This window comes from Apis cerana, linkage group LG15 (assembly GCF_029169275.1).
Source record: "Apis cerana isolate GH-2021 linkage group LG15, AcerK_1.0, whole genome shotgun sequence".
NCBI lineage: Eukaryota > Metazoa > Arthropoda > Insecta > Hymenoptera > Apidae > Apis > Apis cerana.
In genome coordinates, this window is record NC_083866.1 from 6,202,248 (window position 1) to 6,221,740 (window position 19,493).

General features: G+C 40.5%; 1 protein-coding gene across 1 annotated transcript in view; it reads left to right on the forward strand.

Annotated features, from left to right (window-relative positions):
• Positions 1 to 19,493, forward strand: part of LOC107996339 (uncharacterized) — a 163,420-nt gene that overhangs the window by 7,730 nt on the left and 136,197 nt on the right. The window contains exon 2 of the mRNA XM_062085817.1: positions 3,561 to 3,795. Within this exon, the coding sequence (XP_061941801.1) occupies positions 3,561 to 3,795 (235 nt within the window). The remainder of the gene's footprint in view (positions 1 to 3,560; positions 3,796 to 19,493) is intronic.

Genomic DNA, 19,493 nt, shown 5'->3' on the forward strand with positions numbered 1-19,493 from the left:
CAAAGAACGAATTCTCCGTTTGCGAGGGGGATAAATTGCGAAATAGAAAGTCGCAAGGTTAATTAATGGAAAAGCCTGGATGTATTTATGGAAGAGGGTGGATCGACAGGGTGGAAAATCGCACGAGGGCGACGCAAGCGTGAAATTTGGACGAGTGGCGACGTAGGCGTGGAACGATCGGAAGCGATTCGAATGCGATTTGAATTTTGAGTACACTTGCGAATCTGCATGTGTAAACACCGCTGCATACCTCGGCAGCGATACGATCTGCGCGTACGTGCAATCATCCCGTCTATACAACCTGTGTCTCGTTTATTCGACGAGACGATTCCACCAGAATCTTCATTATTAAACGAAAAAAAAAAAAAGAACCGATTTTCCCCGTTGTCATACGCCTCTCTCACACAAAACGTGTAACAGTCGATTTCGGGTTTGGCGCCACAACCAGGCTTTTCAACCTCCTCCCTTTTGTTGCCTCCACGAATTTTCCAAGGGTTTTATTATTGCGCGAATTGGTCTCATTGTACGCTCCCTGATTTCGATAGATATTGTAATTAGGAGTGAAACAAGCTTTCGTAATTATTATTTGTTATCGGTTAATGACGGATGAAATGGTTTGGGCTGTGTTAGGAATTGCGTTTTGTTTGCTTTTGGAATAATAAAGAATTCGTCATTCTCCACTTTTCTTCGCCATTTTCCACTTCTTTCCTTTCGCACAGCAATCTTTTCTTTTCTTATATTAAGAAAAAAGCATTTTTCTCATTTTTGTTGCCACATTTTTTCTCTACCCCGCATTATTAAATTATCTTCTTCTCATTTTCCTCATCATTCTTATTCTCATTTTTCATTTTCATATTTTTCTTCTCCTTTGTTAATTCTTCTTTCTCCCCAATTCCTCCGCTTTATTTTTATCAATTCCTCCTCCTCCTTATTTTTATCAATTCCTCCTCCTCCTTATTTTTATCAATTCCTCCTCTTCCTTATTTTTATCAATTCCTCCTCCTCCTTATTTTTATCAATTCCTCCTCTTCCTTATTTTTATCAATTCCTCCTCTTCCTTATTTTTATCAATTCCTCCTCTTCCTTATTTTTATCAATTCCTCCTCCTCCTTATTTTTATCAATTCCTCCTCCTCCTTATTTTTATCAATTCCTCCTCTTCCTTATTTTTATCAATTCCTCCTCTTCCTTATTTTTATCAATTCCTCCTCTTCCTTATTTTTATCAATTCCTCCTCTTCCTTATTTTTATCAATTCCTCCTCCTCCTTATTTTTATCAATTCCTCCTCCTCCTTATTTTTATCAATTCCTCCTCCTCCTTATTTTTATCAATTCCTCCTCCTCCTTATTTTTATCAATTCCTCCTCTTCCTTATTTTTATCAATTCCTCCTCTTCCTTATTTTTATCAATTCCTCCTCTTCCTTATTTTTATCAATTCCTCCTCTTCTTTATTTTTATCAATTCCTCCTCTTCCTTATTTTTATCAATTCCTCCTCCTCCTTATTTTTATCAATTCCTCTTCCTCCTTATTTTTATCAATTCCTCCTCTTCCTTATTTTTATCAATTCCTCCTCTTCCTTATTTTTATCAATTCCTCCTTTTCCTTATTTTTATCAATTCCTCCTCTTCCTTATTTTTATCAATTCCTCCTCCTCCTTATTTTTATCAATTCCTCCTCCTCCTTATTTTTATCAATTCCTCCTCTTCCTTATTTTTATCAATTCCTCTTCCTCCTTATTTTTATCAATTCCAGCTTTTCCTTATTTTTATCAATTCCTCCTCCTCCTTATTTTTATCAATTCCTTCTCCTCCTTATTTTTATCAATTCCTCCTCCTCTTTATTTTGATTAATTTCTTTTTCTCTTCATATTTCCTATTATCCTGTTTTATCAATTCCTGTATTAAACACGTGTAGATGTCCGATCCTTTCCTCTGCACGAATAAACGTATACGCTCTTTTAATCTTTTTCTTCGAGGTTGCGGAATAAATGGGGCACAAACAATATGTGTATTCAGGTTGTGGAATAACCATGCTACAACTTCAATAGAAGTGAGCAATTCATTTGTTCGATACGGTGTAGTTGCGATTTGTATTTATCAAAATTATCAATTCCTTTCCTTCCTTATTTTTATTAATTCCGCCTCTACCTTGTTTCTATCAATGCCATCTCCTTATTTTTATCAATACCATCTCTTTATTTATATCAATTTCTCTCCTTCTCCAAATTTATCAATTCCTCCTCTTCCTTAGTTTTATCTATTCCTCTTCCTCTCCAAATTCATTCATTCCTCCTCTTCAGATTTATCAATTCCTCCTTTTCGTTATTTTGATTAATTCCTTCTCTTTCTTATTTTCATCAATTCCTTTTCCTCCCCAAATTTATCAATTCCTCTGGTGAACACATAGATGTCCGATTCTTTTCTCTGCACGGACAAATACAATATGCTTCTTCTTTAATCTTTCTCTTCGAGGTTACGGGACAGATAGAGCGCAAATACTATGCATATTTTTGTTGTGGAGCAAATACAAATTCCGTAGTACAAATTCCGTATACAATTCGTTCGTTCGATATGGGATAATTGTAACTCGTACTTATCAATTTCTCTTCCTCCTTATTTTTATTAATTCTTCCCCTTTCTTATTTTTATCAATACTATCACCTCTTTATTTTTATCAATTCCTTTTCCTCCTCAAATTTATCAATTCCACCTTCTCTTTATTGTTATCAATTCCTCCTCTTCCTTATTTTTATCAATTTCTCTCCTTCTCCAAATTTATCAATTCCTCCTTCTCCCTATTTTTATCAATTCCTCTTCCTCTCCAAATTTATCCATTCCTTCTCTCCAAATTTATCAATTCCTCCTTTTCGTTATTTTGATTAATTTCTTCTCTTTCTTATTTTTATCAATTTCTTTTTTTCTCCAAATTCCCTATCAATTATCCTATTTTATCAATTCCTCCGGTGAATGCGCGTAGATGTCCGATCCTTTCCTCTGCGCGAACATACACTTCTCCTTTAATCTCTGTCTTGGAGGTTGCGGAATAAATGGGGCGCAAACACTATGCGTATTCGGGTTGTGGAGCAACCGTGTACAAGTTCCGTGGACAATTCGTTCGTTCGATATGGTGTAATTGCGACTGGTATTGCGGAGGCATCGATCGATGGAAGGAGGCTACGTTCGAGGGAGAGGATTTAGAGCCTCTGTGAAATTTATTCGTCATTCATTCGAACTTTATGCTATCGCGATTCAGTGTATTATGCGTTTTATTTCGATTGCACGTAATTTCGCGCGCGACAATAACGACGTAATAGAAATTATTCCTTTAATTATTATTAACGTAGGAATATTTTGACTGTTTCCTACTATCCTATTCAACTATTATTCGTCGATCGTTCAAAATTTATTCACAAAAATTAGATTATTATTGCGATCGTGGAAAATTTCTCCTTATTTCTCTTTATTTTGTTTCTGGAAGAATTTCAGTTCATTCGTTCCACATCTTTTGGAATATCACATTTTCCCCGCAATTTTCAACGCAATTGTCAATGATTTTTCAGATGCTTCACGGGACGTGGTTGCAGTGGTCGACGCTGCTGTTGTTGTTGCTGGGTACGCGGCTACTCTTGGTGGTCGCTCAATGTGGATCGTTCACTCAGGATAGACAGGAGAAAGAGGACAAACAGGATAAGCTGGCGCTATACAAAGTCACTTTAAGGACTTACTGGTCGAGGGCGCGATTTCCACGACATTATCCGGAATGGAAGCCACCGGCCCAGTTCGGCAAGCTGATCGGTGAGTCTTTAAACTCCCCACGTTGTGCGTTTTCAACGATTGCTGATGCGATTTGTTAGCTTCACGAATATTCGATGATCCTCTTCTGGGATTACTGTTCTTTCGATTGTTCTTAACGAAACTCGGATATCTTCGAAAGTTTCTGTAAAAACGATGAAATGAGATAAACGGTGTAATCGAAAGAGAGAATATAATTAGGATGAAATCGTAATCGAAAAGGGTTATAGAGTAGGTATAGAGGAAGGGTGCAATCGAAGAAAGATGGAATTGATATAGTGCAGAAATGGAAGGATAAAAAGAGAAGAATCAAAAGGAATAGAATTGAAGGGAGTTAGAAAAGGGATATATAGTGCAAGAAGGGTGTAATTGAAGAGGGATGGAATTGATAGAGTGCAGAAATCGAGGGAAGTGCAATCGAGAGAGGAATAAGATCGATATAACGAATGAGATCGAGAAAGGGGGAGAATCGAGAGGAATTGAAGGGGATTGGAATTGATATGAGTAGAATTGGGGAAGGTGTAATTGAAAAGAGACGGCAAGAGAGATACATAATAAAAAAAGGAATATAAATCTCTATCTTAACGAATATTATTTAGACTTAGTTAACTAACGAACGAAGATACAAGAAAAGTTTCTCGTATTATTCGAGGGAGAAAATTTCGAATCGTTTCGTCAGTTGGGATCTCGATGCGGAAATTCGCCCGATTTCGATGATCGGCCGGCACTTATTTCCGAGGCTCGGCGCATTTCGAGCAACGTCAGCCAACGGAACACGCCATTTCCTAGGTTTATTCTCTTCGACCTCCTTTCCCCAGCCGGCGTGAGAAACGATAATTGGAGAAGTTGGAAATTATCGGACGTCGACGCGTACGTCGTCGTTTCCGGTCTCTGCCGTTTCCAACGGAGTTTTCCTTCCCCCCAATGATATACCGAATCTTCCGTGACGATACCACGCGATGTACGACATTTATTTTATTACCTTCCACAGAATTTTATACAGGAACATTATTTTTCTTCCCCTTTTTTTCTTTTTCATTAACAATTACCTCCGTACTCGCTCATATTCCACGTGTTCGTTCCTTTCGACTCGATGAATCTTTCCGGCTGCACGATAAACTTTTAACAAATTTTAAAACAAAGGTATTGCAAAATTCAACGAGATCGTTTGAATCGCGAAAATGTCGAAAAAAGTAAATTTCGCGAGTCTCCATAAACAAGAGAAATATTTCAGATGTTAATGCGAGGCTGGGAACAGGTGTCGCGGATCCCCGACGGTCCATAAATTCTCCCCCTTCCTCCCTCGTAACTCCACGCTGTTTTGCACTTTCGATTCGTGACCGCGGCAACCATCGCGATCGAAACTATGGATCGAGGGATAGAGAGATAGGTAGAAAGGGTGTAATCGAAGGGAGCGTAATCGGGGAGGGTTGTAATCAAGGAAGTAGAGGGGGTGTAATCGAAGAGAGATTGGAATCGGGGCAAGTGTAATCGAGGGGGGGAAGGGGAATGGAATTGAAAGGGGTATGCGATCGAAGAATGGGAATGGAAGGGAGGAATTGGAATTGAGAAGAGTGGAATTGAAGGGTGTAATCGGGGGGAGTGCGATTGGAATGATCGAGGAAGGATGGAATTGAAATCGAGTGTAATCGAGTCGGGGAGAAGGAGTGGAATCGAGGAGTGCGATCTGGAAGGGAGTGATGAAATCGAAGAAGCGAAAACTAAAAGAAACGGGGGAGTAAATCCGCGACCCCTCTCCCCCCGAAGGAACGTCAAATTCGAATTAGAAAGCGCATACGCGTCCAAAATCCAATTTCGCTTTAAAGACCGGTGTACTCCTCGCATTCTCGTCGAGTGAACATCTACTCCGGAACACGGGAAGAGTTACGAGAGGGAGAGGGGGGCGAGGGAGGGAAGAAAAGAGAGGAAAAGGTGGATATGCGGGGAATGCGAATGCGCGGCATTTCTTCCACCCGGTTGACGGCCGTTTTGTTTTACGCTCCGCGAAAGAATTCGTGAAATCGTTAGAGCGACTCGACTCTGTGCCCGACACTCGACTCGCTCGGTCTCGCGCTACGCCTCGTGGAAAAGCTGCCGTGTCATCCGTCGAATTTTCCAAACCCGTGTTCGTTAAGCCGGCTTTCCCCTTCATTTTTCCACCCCGAAAAACTCGACCGGCCACGCGACCCTTTATCCTTTATTTTTTTTTTACACGGTTGACCACCGTGTAACGTGGTTAAGAACCACGTATTCCGTCTCTTCACGTGTAACTGGGTGCAAAAATCTGCCAGCTATATTTTCTATATTTTTTTTTACTCTACTCACTCCCTATATTGTATCCTCTTTCGCTGTAATCCAATAGAATACGTCATCGTGCGAATATACAGCGATGTGATTGTTAATTAATGTGTAACATACGTTTTGTTTTATATCTTGTAGCGGTTTTTGCACCTATTTCGCTATTTGTTCTTTATTTTTCCTTCTATCGAGCACAACGAGAGGAATAACGTACTCGAAAGATCTCTCGCGCGAAAATAAGAATTTTTCCTTGAATATTCGCGTTATTAAGCGTATGTATTCAAGCTGGCACGAAAGATTTATTTTCACGCTCCGCGAACCAACAAAGATGACGTATTTCCCGTGATATACGTAGACACGTGGCGCATTGTCTTGACAAGGATGCGGTCTAACCGCGAACATCGGTGACTACTGCCTCCCTACACGATCCCACCAACCTAACGCGGTAACGATCTAAAATTTCCCTATATTCCCTATATACCCGTTTTCTCGAATTACCCAATTAAAATAAACCATTTGCACGTTTAGTTTAATGTGTCGGGAGAAGTGTGGGTCGCGTCCCCTCGAAAAGAAAACGTAAAATGGAGAGTGCGAAATACACGGTCGCCGATAAACATTAAACGTCTCGAGAAAAAAAGAATAAGGAGAAAGGGGAATGGAACACGGCTACAAAACGTAATCGAAAATCCTTTACGACGATTCGTCGTGCTATCAGACCAGTTCCAGATATCGAAAGAGAAAGAAAGAGGACGAGGATTTTCTCTTTCTCTCTCTTTTTCGTTCTCGCTCGCTCTCCTGTTCCGCAGGACCTCGTCGAGAAAACGTTTCCAGGATATAACCTGCGTATATACAGAGACGAACGGGCACGTTCGATCGTTAACAGCCGACTAATGGAATGGAATTCGCATCGAGATCGTCGCTTCCATCTCTGGATCTTCTTCTTCTCTACCCTCGCAATGAGGTAGAGCGAGGGTTGCTCTTTTCTTTCTATCTCCTCGTTCTCCCTCTCTCTTTTTCTCTCTTTCTTTCTTCCTCTCTCTTTCTCTCTCTCTTTCTCTTCTCGCCACCCGAGAAATCGTAAAATCGGCACCAACGCTCGCGTTGTTTTCCTCCTGCAATCTCTGGTCCGTTAGACTTAATTCGACTTCTCCTCTTTTTTTCTTTCTCGGTCTTTTTCTCGCCTTCGTTCCATCGGTTTTTTTACCCCTCCACGGTTTTCATCCCTCGTTCGCTAGGTATTTTTCTCCTCCAATTTTATCCTCTGTTTCTTCCTTTTTCCACACGTTGGAAAAAGGTCCCTCGTACGACAGTGTTTTCACGTTTCGCGATAAGAAGAGCGTTAGAGCGCGTGGGATCTAATAATACCGTTTCGGGATCGAGATATCGACGGTCACGTAGATCGTCGTATCTTTCTCGATATTGTCCCGGCGTTTTGGGCGCAGGTCTTAGCATTAAACCAGTGATTTCGTTCACGCGAATTCTCGCAAGAGGGAGAACTGGCCACAGGGAATTAACAATAAAACCATCTTCTGGATTCGTGCGTTTATTTCATCCAAATAATCTCATACATATTGCCGATATCGATAAAATTCCTGAGAATCGATAACATTTAGATCAAAGGAATATTCCTTTCCTTGCACGGATGTTTACTTTTCCCTCAAAATTCTAATATTCAGAAATGCAATTACTTTCAATGTCCAACAATTTTCAAGAATTCCGAATCTCGAATATTATTCAAAACTTGTCGCATCTCCGTTTAAATTAATCCTCTGTTTCTCGTCGAATCTGGGTCTCGCTGATCGGATATTCGCGGGGGTTTTCCTTCGAACCTTCGTGCTCGCCACCGCTTAGACAGGACGAAAAACAAAGAGGGAGGCAGGGAACGTTTTAGAGTACTACCAAAGAGTTTTCTCTTCTGCGGACGTTCCAAGAGCCGCTTCTAATTATTCTTCTCTCGAGACACCCGCAGCGCGCACGGTGTGTTCTCGTTATTTTTCCTTTTTTTTTTTTTTTTTTTATTTATAGCCGGCGAGCGACGGTTTGGAGGTAACGCGAAGCGGAAGGACAGAGAGATGGAGTGGAGTAGGGATGGAGGGACGGAGAGGAGAATAGGAAAGGCGGAGAGAGAGGGAGAGAGAGACTCGGGGGCGTGTGCCCGAGAGCGAAGGGGGCGTAGGTAAAGAGGAGAGGTATTTTTAGTCTGAACCGAGAGAGAGTCGAGGCTTCTCTCGTTTTGCTCCCGTTTTCTCCTCTCTTTCTCTCTTTCTCTCTTTTCTCGTGTACACCAGCTGCGCTCGAATCGACGGTGAAAAGCAACAGAATCGGGAAAAAATGATGCACTTAGCGGCGCGTTTCGCGATGGTGATATATCCGTTTCATTGCTCGCTCGCTCCCTTCGTTTAATTTTCCCATCGTACGTGCCTGTAAAATATTTCGATCTAACGAACGCATCTGTTCTTCCTCCTTTCCTTTCCTTTGTTTCCAATTTTCCTCTTTTTTATCGTAGAAAATCGATCATGAATCATGCATACGTCCGCGAGCAAGGAATGCGAAATAGAAAAATTCTTCTCTCTGATTCGATTCATTTTCTCTCTCTCTTTCTATATATATATAATATAATATAATTAGTAGAAATATTCCGTGATGACGTTGAAAGATTTGAAATGCGTGTAAGAATTTAACCGAATGCAAAAAACAAATTGTTTTTCAAGATGGTGAAGATAATTAGCAAAAGAGAGGAATATATTGGAAGTGTTTCACGGATGGGGGTGGTCTACCAAGGTACAGTCCAATTCTACTTACCGTGGCTAATAGTTTCGTTATAATAACATTGGTTTCGAGCTCGAGAACCGGAAGCGTCAAACGCGTGACGTCGTGGGTGGGAAAAACATGGGAGGGCAATTTTTAGTCTACGAAATTCCGTGCCTCTCTTCCTGTTTACTCACAGATTATATATACATTTTCCTGCGCAGATATTCCGAAGACAGTTTCGAAATAAACCTCGTATTTTTAATTAAGAGAGAGAAAGAGAGCACATTCATTCAGCTTTTCCATCCTTCCTTCCTTTCTTTTTCATCTTTTTCTTTTTTTCATTATAGCAACATTTTATTCTGCGAAGTCACATGCTTCGAAACTCTTCTCCTCTCGAGTCATCGAGCTAAAAAGAATTTTTGGATCTCTTGGTCACTCCTTTCCGGTGCGTGCGTCGACTAGAAGGCAAAAAAAAACAAAAAAGGGAGGAAAAAAGAAAAAAGTCTCGTCGGTTTTCCAACGCAACCGGCCGTGGACGCGTTTATTAGGCCTCGTGGTTAATTAAAGCGAGCCGCGGCAGGGTCCTTGGAATTGAAATTCCAGGTAGTATGAATAGGAACCGGGTACCTCTCGTCGTCGGCTCGTATCAAAGCGCCAACATCTTTCCGGGAGCACCTAGCCGTGTTTCGTAATTGCGCGCGGCTTGTCCACTTCTTCTTTACTTCACCTTCCGTCCTCCTCCCGCCCTCTTCCACCTCTCCTTATTTCTCTTCCCGGTTAACAAGCACCAGCCCGACGTGGTCCCCCTCCATCCGAGCAATCATCCGCGTGTCGATGATTTCGCGTTTCGCGTTCTCATCCGAGGACACGAGACGAATATACCTTTGATATTTAATCGGTCGAATCTCTGCAATCGTTTAATGAAGCTATTTATCCACGTATCTCGAGAATTTGAACGTGATTTTAAACTTCCTTTGCGTTGCAACTTGCTCTCTATCTATCCAGTGAACGCTTAATCGTAGTTAATACGTATTTGTCACTGCATCGATTATCTAAATTATCGAAAGAGCTGTTGAATTAATTTAATCTTGTTAAATTGGATCGTATCAATCCTCGATTTTTCACAGTCATCGCATGATAATCTTTACTTTAGATTCTCCGTGTTAATATATAAATATGGATTATAGATTAGAAGGAATGAAACGATCGGGACGCCAAGTTGAAGCGCGATCCAATCGCGCGCGGAAGTCGTTGCAATATTTTTAGCCGATAATAAGAATCCCATCTGGCTCTCGTTCCCATCCAACGAGTCTCCGCAGTAAACGTCGAGCGCATTAGACCCCGCTCTTCTTGCCCGGATCGGCTCGCTTTGCCACCGATTCATCTTTTTAGAGCATCTCGATCCGCATCGTTTACGACGTGTCCGTTTTCCCACTCGCGACGCCTCGTTTACTCGCCTCGAAAATTAACGAGCCATTGGTTCGCTCTGCCATCGAAAGAAATCGTTTTGAAGCGTCGATGCGATCGAATATCCCGTAATTTCTTCTGGTAAATCGTGTAACGGCAGATACATCCAGATTTTTAATTCGATTTCCATCCAACTGTGTTCAGAAAAGAATCGTAGAATAAGAATCATCGCTATAGCGAATTTCGGGGAAGAGAAATGGAAAAATATTATACCGCTTTTCCTTTTCCAAGGAATTTGAAAAAAGAGTTTTACAAAGTGCCATGGTTAATATTCTGTTTTTTGATTTCGTTTGCTTTTCTCCTCGATTTTTTGGTATTGGCAAAAAAATGAAAAATATTGAAAAATCGTCGGGGGACGTGGTCATTGGCCGAGCACGCTTCCTCGAAGAACGAGGGACCGAAATTGAAATTTGTTTACGCGTCCGACTCGGCTCCATCGATTCGCTTTGATTGCACGGCGTAAACACATTCGTCCTGCCGCGGCGAGACCCATCGATGGTGCCGCGAATAATTTGCGGCTGCGGTCGTGCCGCTGGTAAAGCGCTCGTTATTTTTCTAATCACCCCGTCAACCATGTGTTCCGCGCGCGCTATGCGATCCGTGGAATTCCGTGGAAACTCGCAGAGAGGCGCGGGAGAAAATCGATGTATTATTTGATCCGTAGATTTTGATTAATCAAAAAACAAAATAAAAAATTAACAAAATCGTTCCGTCCCTTTTTCCAGAGGAACAATCCAATTTCAATATTATGTCTCTCTCTAACTTGATATTTTTGTATCGATATCAACACCAATAATATCCCGTAATATCGGAACAATCAACGATTCTAGGAATCCAGGATTCGTTCTCATCGTTTCCAAAACGACGAAAGAAAAATTTAAGAGCAACTAATCCCAATATCTGACGGATGGCATCTAACGAGGCGTAAACTCCTCGAAGACGATTACAGATTACGCGCCGTCTAATTTCCAGTTTTGATCCGCGTACCGGAACGCGTTTGCTCTGAAATTAGCCGCGTTTTAGCTACGCGACACCCGCCAACCGGAGAACAAAACCAACCAACCTCCTCCTATACGCGTATATTCCCTTGAATATGGAGTTGCTCCGCTGTCATTATCGCGGACAAGCCGCAATAGGGTGGTGGTGCGCGAGGGTGGGGAGGGATAGAGGCGGGTAAATAAATAGAGAGAAGAGTAGAGGATGAGAGAGAGAAGATCGGAGGGTGAATAGGACGGAAAGCTTTCTGTAGCAGATGTACTGCTCGCGTCTGAAAACCATCCCCCATGGGGCTTTTGTTGATTTAATAAACGCGAGTCCTCGAGCGAGTCACTGCTTTGACTACGCATTGTCTATCCCCCCAGAACTTATTTACCCTTCTTCTTTACGCACGCATCTCGCGTTCTTTCTTTAACTTGTTCAATCTTTCCTTCGACTCCTCTCATCGCAGTTGATTACACGCGAGATTTATTTCTTCTCAAGAACGAGAGTCCTCGTTCTGCGCGAGTTGAAACGCGCGCTTTAATCGGTTAGAAAAGTGGAACGATAAGGAAGAAATAATCGTGGACGAACAGCTTAACAGAACGTGGGGAATTTCCATCAGGTATAGTTTCGAGGATCTTTACGGTCGATCTTCTTTCTCGTTCTTATTTTTGGGGAGGGAAGGGGATTCGATGATAAAAAGTATCGTGGAGAGATACTCGAGGGGATTGGAACAACATAAAGGGGATGGTGAATGAAAGGAAGGAAAATGGCGACGGAAGGAACGGTGGTCGGTGGAAAGCTACCACCAGCATCCCGTGGAATGTGTAATTTCGTAGATGTCCCGTGATTTTATAGAATTTGCCGCGCTTTACCCGCAAATCCGGATCCGTTTGTGAATTTCTGATACGAGCCGCGGGGTTCAAAGGTGAAAGAGCAACCGGTGTCAAACGCTAATTTCCTGTGAAATTATTCAAATACCTTTCTCCGTTCGACCATTCGTTGGTCCTACCGCTTTCATTCGTTGCTCGTCGAGCTTCTCCATTCCCATTATAAGCTTTCCGTTAAAATGTCCTCCCCTTCTTGAACGTCCTCTTTGATCTATGCGGTATTTGGACCTACTGGGGACAAAAAATTTAAGAAAGATTCTAGAGACGAAGGTTTGGTATGCTAATCTCTCTCTCTCTCTCTCTCTCTCTCTCTCTTTGGAATGTCAATATACCGATGTAATAGTTTGTAGTGATTAAAGAGTCAAACGGTATATCATAGTATAAAAATACAGTAGAAACAGTCTACATTTTTATTGAAAATTTTCGACGATGGAAAGTGAATCATCACGAATATATTCGTCGAAAATATTGGATTTTTAGAGTATATTCCACTCTGTAATTATAATTCAAATAGTCGAAAGAGCGAAATCAAATTTTCTTCCTACTTGGTTCAAATAATTGCATAGACTCGAGACTCGAGATCTCGTGATATATTCCCTCACGAAATTTTACACCGTGACCGATACCCGTTCGCGGTGGCGCAAAAGCAGACTATCAGTGACGATTTAACGGGACACAGATAGAATTTCGTATCGACGATTAACCGGGTTATCTGTCCGGCCGCGTAGCTACCGGCCCCTCGATTCGTTGATATCGACAGGATGGACAGGATGGACAGCGTTAAAAATTTTCCCCTCTGTTTTCCCCGTGCTACACGCTCGCGCTGGAAAAGTAATTTGCCGGAGAGAGAAATAAAAATTACGTTTCAATGTTCGCATGGCGCCGCCAATTATTGCAATTTGCCCTGGCAATCTCGGCAAATTGGAAAGCTAGTTGTCAGGCGAAAATGTATAGCGCGTACGTGTTACCAGGGAGTTGAATAAAATGGTACCGAACGGCTCTCGTACCGATCGGTTTCTACTGTATAACTAACAACCAGTGATAACAACGCGTGCAGCGTTTGGTAGTTAGATGGGCAAAGAGTCCGACTGTCACGCGGATGACCCGGGTTCGATTCTCGGTTAGAGCGAAAATTATTATCACATTTTTTCGTCGATAGAAGAAATATTATAATGTTGATAGTGTTCTTCTATGGGATTTGTGAGAGTTTTTTAGAAAAGTATTTTAGAAAAAAATTTGGAATGTTTAATTCCTGGAGGTTTTTTATAATAGTATTCGTCGAGTTGGAAATTCTCTTTCGTTGTTAGAATAATTGTATACTCGTGAAAAGTGTGCATTTATAGGATGGAAACAAATTGAAATCTTTAATATATAAAGAGAGGAAGGAAGGGAATATTATTGTAGTATCGTTAATGAACTAGACAAAATGAAGATCACTTTGTATCAGAAAATTTGCATTGTTAATGATAATGATTATGATTTCTCTTTGGGATTTTGAGATCAAAGAAAGAAAGGAAGATTATTTATCGATAAACTTAAAAAAAGAAGTTAAAGTTTCTCTCTTCTAGGATTAATCCTAAAAAAAAGAGGGCAGGTTCATTTTCTAAGATTTTTACAAATTCTTAAAGTTTTGAAAAAAAAAAATAAAATAAAAGCACAATACGAAAAATAACTTTCCAAAAGAAAAAGAAAAAAAAAGTTTAACACGATTTTAACGGGGTTAGAAAAGAAAAGGGTTTTACGTGTTCGATAATAAAAGTACGTTTCTCGAGTTATCCTAAAGATCCGTGGCAGTGTTGGGTCGCATAGGAACAAACGACCCAAAGTAACTTGCCTAACGGCAAAATAGTTCTTGGGGATCTTCAGTGTTACCGCTAACAAGGATAAAGCTCTGGACTCGTTCCATTTGCCGAAGCTGTTCTCGCGAGGCAAGGTGCGGCGAACCAACGTTCACAACAACGCTACATTCGAGAATTTACTTTCCAAGTTAAATACCTAGACTTACGTGTAATCGATAGAGGCGCGTATATATCCGGATGCAACTCCCTCCTCTCTCCCTTTAACGTCGATGCCACGTTGATCGTTTCTTTCAGTCGGTCAGCTCGTAAACGAGTCGTAAAATTAAAGTAGCACGATCTCCCCCTTTTAGAGTCTCTTTCTCTCTCTGTACTATTTCGTTATCGTTTTATTTACCACCCTTATGCTTACAAGGCAAGATTTGAAATAGAAAGTTCTCATTATCCGGTATCCGTTCTTCCTTCTTTCGTATTTTACACTATCCAGTCATTCCGGAAGGGTATTATTCCGGAAGGATTCGATGATTTTAAAGTAACGAATCAGGTTTACTTTTAACAACCTCCGAGAGCGATCTTTTTCAAATCGTTTCCCCTGTTCCCTCTTGTACACGGGAAATTCCAAAGGAGGAGGGGAGGGGAAGAGAGTTTTAATTAGATCTTTCTGCTCTCCAGGGTGGTGGAGGAGTACGTTGACCGTGTTCGGGGAAAATTCGCGATTAACATCTTCCCGTTGATCTTGAAAGGGACGAGTTTCGACGACGAGGTCGTTACCATTTCGTCGCGAATCCCCTCCTGGGATCTCTGTTGCCGGAGAGAAATACCTCTGAATATTTCTACGTGTATCTTTTCCTCTCGCGATCAAAAGTTGTCTCTCTTTACCTTCGTGCGCCGTAAACGGAATGCGCGGATCCGCTCGTCCAGAAAAGTCGTCTCGAAAGCGTCGAGTCTCGAGAGATACAGGGTTCGATTTGCTATTTTTTTTTTTCTTTTTTTCCTTCTCTTCGTAGATTCATCGATCGACATTCATCCGGCTTAATTGCAGAAATTTTCTCGCAAACGTGCTTGTTAGACGGAGATTTCGATCCTCGTTGGGAGAGGATTCTTATTCCAAAAGACAGAAAGGAATAATCCTTCTCTTTCTCCAAAAATAATCTTTCATCATGATTTCACACTTGAAAAAAATTGCACAACATGTTCAAGATTAATCGGTTAATTTATTATAATTTTTTTTTTATTTAATATCATCGAGATAAGGAAAGTATAGTATAAACCATTTAATAGAAAAGAAAAGTTGATCTTTCCTGGTTGCATTTTTTTTCTCCCCTTTCTTCCCTGTTTTCCATCGACAGAGAGACCTGCCCGCGATTTCATGAATAAATTGTCAGATAGAAAGTCGTCTAGAAAGTCAGGTGAACATCAGAAAACAATCTTCGTTTCTCGTTAACCAATAAGCCGAATCGGAAAGCTAGGAACGGTGATAGATAGGAAGAGGGGGGAGGTAGGGTTTGAATTATGCAAAGTGGCTCGATAACTCAACTTCCTTGGCTTCGAAGTCGTAGGGGAGCCAACTACCACCTCTTAATATTTCTTTTAGAACTGGCAAAGCCAAGTTTGTGTGCTCTCTTTCTCTCTTCCCTCCACTTTCACTTGGTAGTCTCGTTCAATGGTGGACTGCGAGGGGGAGGGGTTGCAGCAGCCTCGTTTGTTTCAAAAGTACGAGTACGACCGTCTCGAGACGGATTGCTTGGAGTAATAGGAAAGGTAGAAGGAAAATGACCGGGTTGTTTGGTGGTTCTTTCTTTTTTTCTTTCTTTCTTTCTTTCTTTCTTTGCCTCGTTTTTTGGAACAGATTTGAAAAGATTCCTTTCTCTGTGGTAACTGCATTTCACTTGGACGGTTATATTGTTCGTTAAATTTTATTGTAATAATTTAGAAATTGTTGGTCAATTGTTGGTCGATATTTTTAGGCAAAAGCTTGTCCAGAGTTCAGGGAGCCAGTTTATTGAAAAGAATAGATATATACTACATTTTCGTAACGTCACGTATCGAAAGAAACATTTTTAAATGTGCAGTAAAGAATTGCACGAAACGATATAGAAAAAAAAAAGAAAATCAAAATTTAATTTCACAAGTATCGTATTTTACACTGGATCCAAAATCGTTAAATTTTCAGAAATCTCTTCTCCGTTACCATAGTGTCTATATAACACTAATTAACATTGCTCGTACAAATTTACTCTCCGAAACACGGAAAGAACATTTCTTTCCATCGTTTCCCATAATGGCTCAACTCTTCATTAATCGGACTCATTTAAAAAGGAAGCGTCATCGTATCCTTTCGGCTCACGACTCTTTCGAACGAACATTCGATTAGGTAATAGCCCCCTTCTCTCTCTCTCTCTCTCTTTCTTCGTCGGCGACGCGAGAGCAATTAAAAGTTTTATCGACACGGTGCCGTCGTTGAACCTCGAGGTAAGGCAAGACGAATGCCATCCCCTTGGCGCACTAGCCGAGAAGATTGCCGGTTAATGTAGCGTTATAAAGCGGCCCAGTTTTCGCAGCTAGTGCGAAAATTTCTCCTCTCAACCGTGGTTGAAATAGTCTGCTCGTCTCTTTTATTCGAATCTGGCTCGTGTTTTCGAACATATTATTATTATATGTCGAGGAAGAATAAATTCTGCAAGAGATCTGTGTAAGATGAGCAAAGAAATTGAATGGATAATTTATTTGATTACGATAATAAAAATTAAATATAGTCTTCGAACGAGCGGATTTGGATTGTTTGATAATTTGTTGTGTAGTTTGACTCGTTTCGCGAGAATCTTATTGTTTATGCACAGGATGATTCATTCTGTTCATCCGTGAAATTATATTCCTCGGAATTGACTCGGCTCAGCGGACTGTTAACCCAAATTCCAATTCGGTTTCTGTAACGATTTTAATGTACGCGATTCATAAATAAATAGGTCATACTTGAAGAAATGAATCTAATAAAAATATTAGATAAACATCGTTCATTTTCTGAATATACCTATATTAAAGAGTCATTCCGTAAGGAAGAGCCTCTTAATCGAATCATCGCCTCAATCGTCATTTAAAATTCCTCTCAGAGTCTCCAAAATCGTTCTTCATTCGTGTATCTTCAAATTATCAACATTGAATTGATATTTTAAAGATGACACATCCTTTCGAGCAATTTTGGAATTCGTTTCTTTAAATTATTCATTCGTGCAATCATCTTTCAATTACTAATTATTCTCGTACATATACACATTTCAGAGATGAGATACGTCTCTTCGTTTCTCTCGTTTCACGAATCGACCATTTTTCAAATTCGTTTTCAGTACGCTCGACCATCTTCAAATTATCGCTACTAACGAATCTTCGAATCCATATTTCACGATATTTTTTTTTTTTTTTTTTTTATCATACACTCGGTTTTTATCCACACTGTGGGGAAGCTCGATCGACGAAACATCGCGATAATGGTGGTCCGACGTTGGCTGAAAATGAATATCGATTCGAGGGAGAGTTTGCGAGGGGGTTCCGTGGTTCCGGGATCGAAGATTTAAAGAGGAAAGTCTCGAAGCGAGAAAAGTTTAATGCACGATTCCGCACACGGTGAAATTCACGGCTCGAGACAAAGATTCCTCTCTCAGATGGGATCGTTCGGGACATTTGCATAAGAATTGGACGCTGCGCGCGGCAAACATTTTTCCAGGACAAAGAGAAAGAGAGAGAGAGAGAGAGAAATTAAAGTCTAACAGACTCGCGATTTTATGAGAAATCTTCGCCTATTTCGGTTAGTTGATAACCATGATCATGCAAATTAACTCGCGTCGCTATTATTATATAGTAAATTCTTGGTTTTAATTTCATTGTTTGGATTATTGATTCCATTCCATAAAAAAAATATCTAAGATAACTCGGGAAAATTAGAATGGAATATTCTGCAATTCGTTTTTCTTTTTCAGAAGCCAAAGAGTTTTAGCCTCGAGATATATAAAATATTGTACAAATGTGTTACGTACAAGAAAATAAAAAAGTTTGATAGATTATATATTTATAATACATGTTTTCTTAGAATATTTATTTGCAAAGAAACGTAAGAACGTGAATGCATAATTTAAATACTAACAATTGAGTTACGAAATAAAAAGAAATTTTTAAATTTCCAATTCATTCGCGATCATTGCTCTCTGAAAATGGTCTTCATCTTCTCATTCGCGTGAAAAAATTCTTTCGATCTTGGAAGGAATTATATTTTTCAATAGAGAGGCACAAGATGACACTGGATAAAGAGTGAATTTGCATGAAAATATTATTGCGTGGGGGGGAAAGCGGCATAAATTATGGCGCATCTGTTCCTGGCGCGCCTCTGTCGGCTAAAGGGACATCCGCTAAAGTGTTTCGACCTAGGTCAGGTCAGCTGCTAGAAATTGTATCCGGAGCATGGCCCATTAGTCGAATTCGCTCGGTTGTCGCATTTCCCTTGAATAACTACGGCAATTTGAATGCGGAAAGAAAGAGCGGCCACTCCGATTTTCGCGTTAATTGTCGCCTCGATCCTCCTCCTCCTCCTCCTTCTTCTTCTTCTTCCTCTTCTTTCGAGAGGAAATAACGTGCTTTGTTAATCCGCTCGTGGAATGGATCCTTTCTTTTAGCCAGTTAAGGAAATAAGACCAATCTAAATTTGTCTTCTAGAGGATTTGGAATGGTAAGTGATATTAAAATTGATATGCAAAGAGTATATTCGTAAGTTTATTCGAATTTTGAGGGAATTTTAAACGTTTGAAATTTAACGAGAATTAGAGGATTAATACTTTTTTTGATCGCAAAGAATGGAGGAATTTCTATTCTTGTCCTTGTCTTCGGAGAGAGAGAGAAGTTTAACAATTAATCAGAATATAATCTAAATAATATACAAATTTCTGAAGCATGTATAAATAATTTCGAATTATACAGACAGTGATAAAAATTTTTTTCCGGGGGAACAAAGTTCGATCCTTTTATCTACTTTGAACTCGAAAAGCTGGAATTTGAAACAACTTGGCGCAAACTTTTTCCCTCCCTCGCTCTAAATTTTAATCTTCATCACAGATGCGATCGTGATTCATAGTGCGTTGGCGAGAAAACATTCTCTCGGAGAAAATCAAGAGATTTGGACAAAGTTTCGCAGGTGTTCGGGCCACGATAATTCGAGAACCTGTCGGGAGTTCCGGTTTAGTATGCGGGCCAAAAACCGGGCGATAAAATTCTCCCCCTCCCCTCCCTTTCGAAAATTTATTCAGGAAACTGTCCCGCTGGTTCCGCTCTCGCCAGAATTATTGGAAGTTTCCAACTGCGAAAACGTTCGAACCTTTCTAGATTTCGTTTTTTTTCTGTCTCCCCGAACGGATGGATGATCGTCTAGATGGATTGGCGCGCGATTCCAATCGATTCGATTTCGAAAAATACGCATACACACTCTCGATGGCACGAGAGAGAGAGTTGCTAAATAAATTAGAAGTTGAATTGGCGA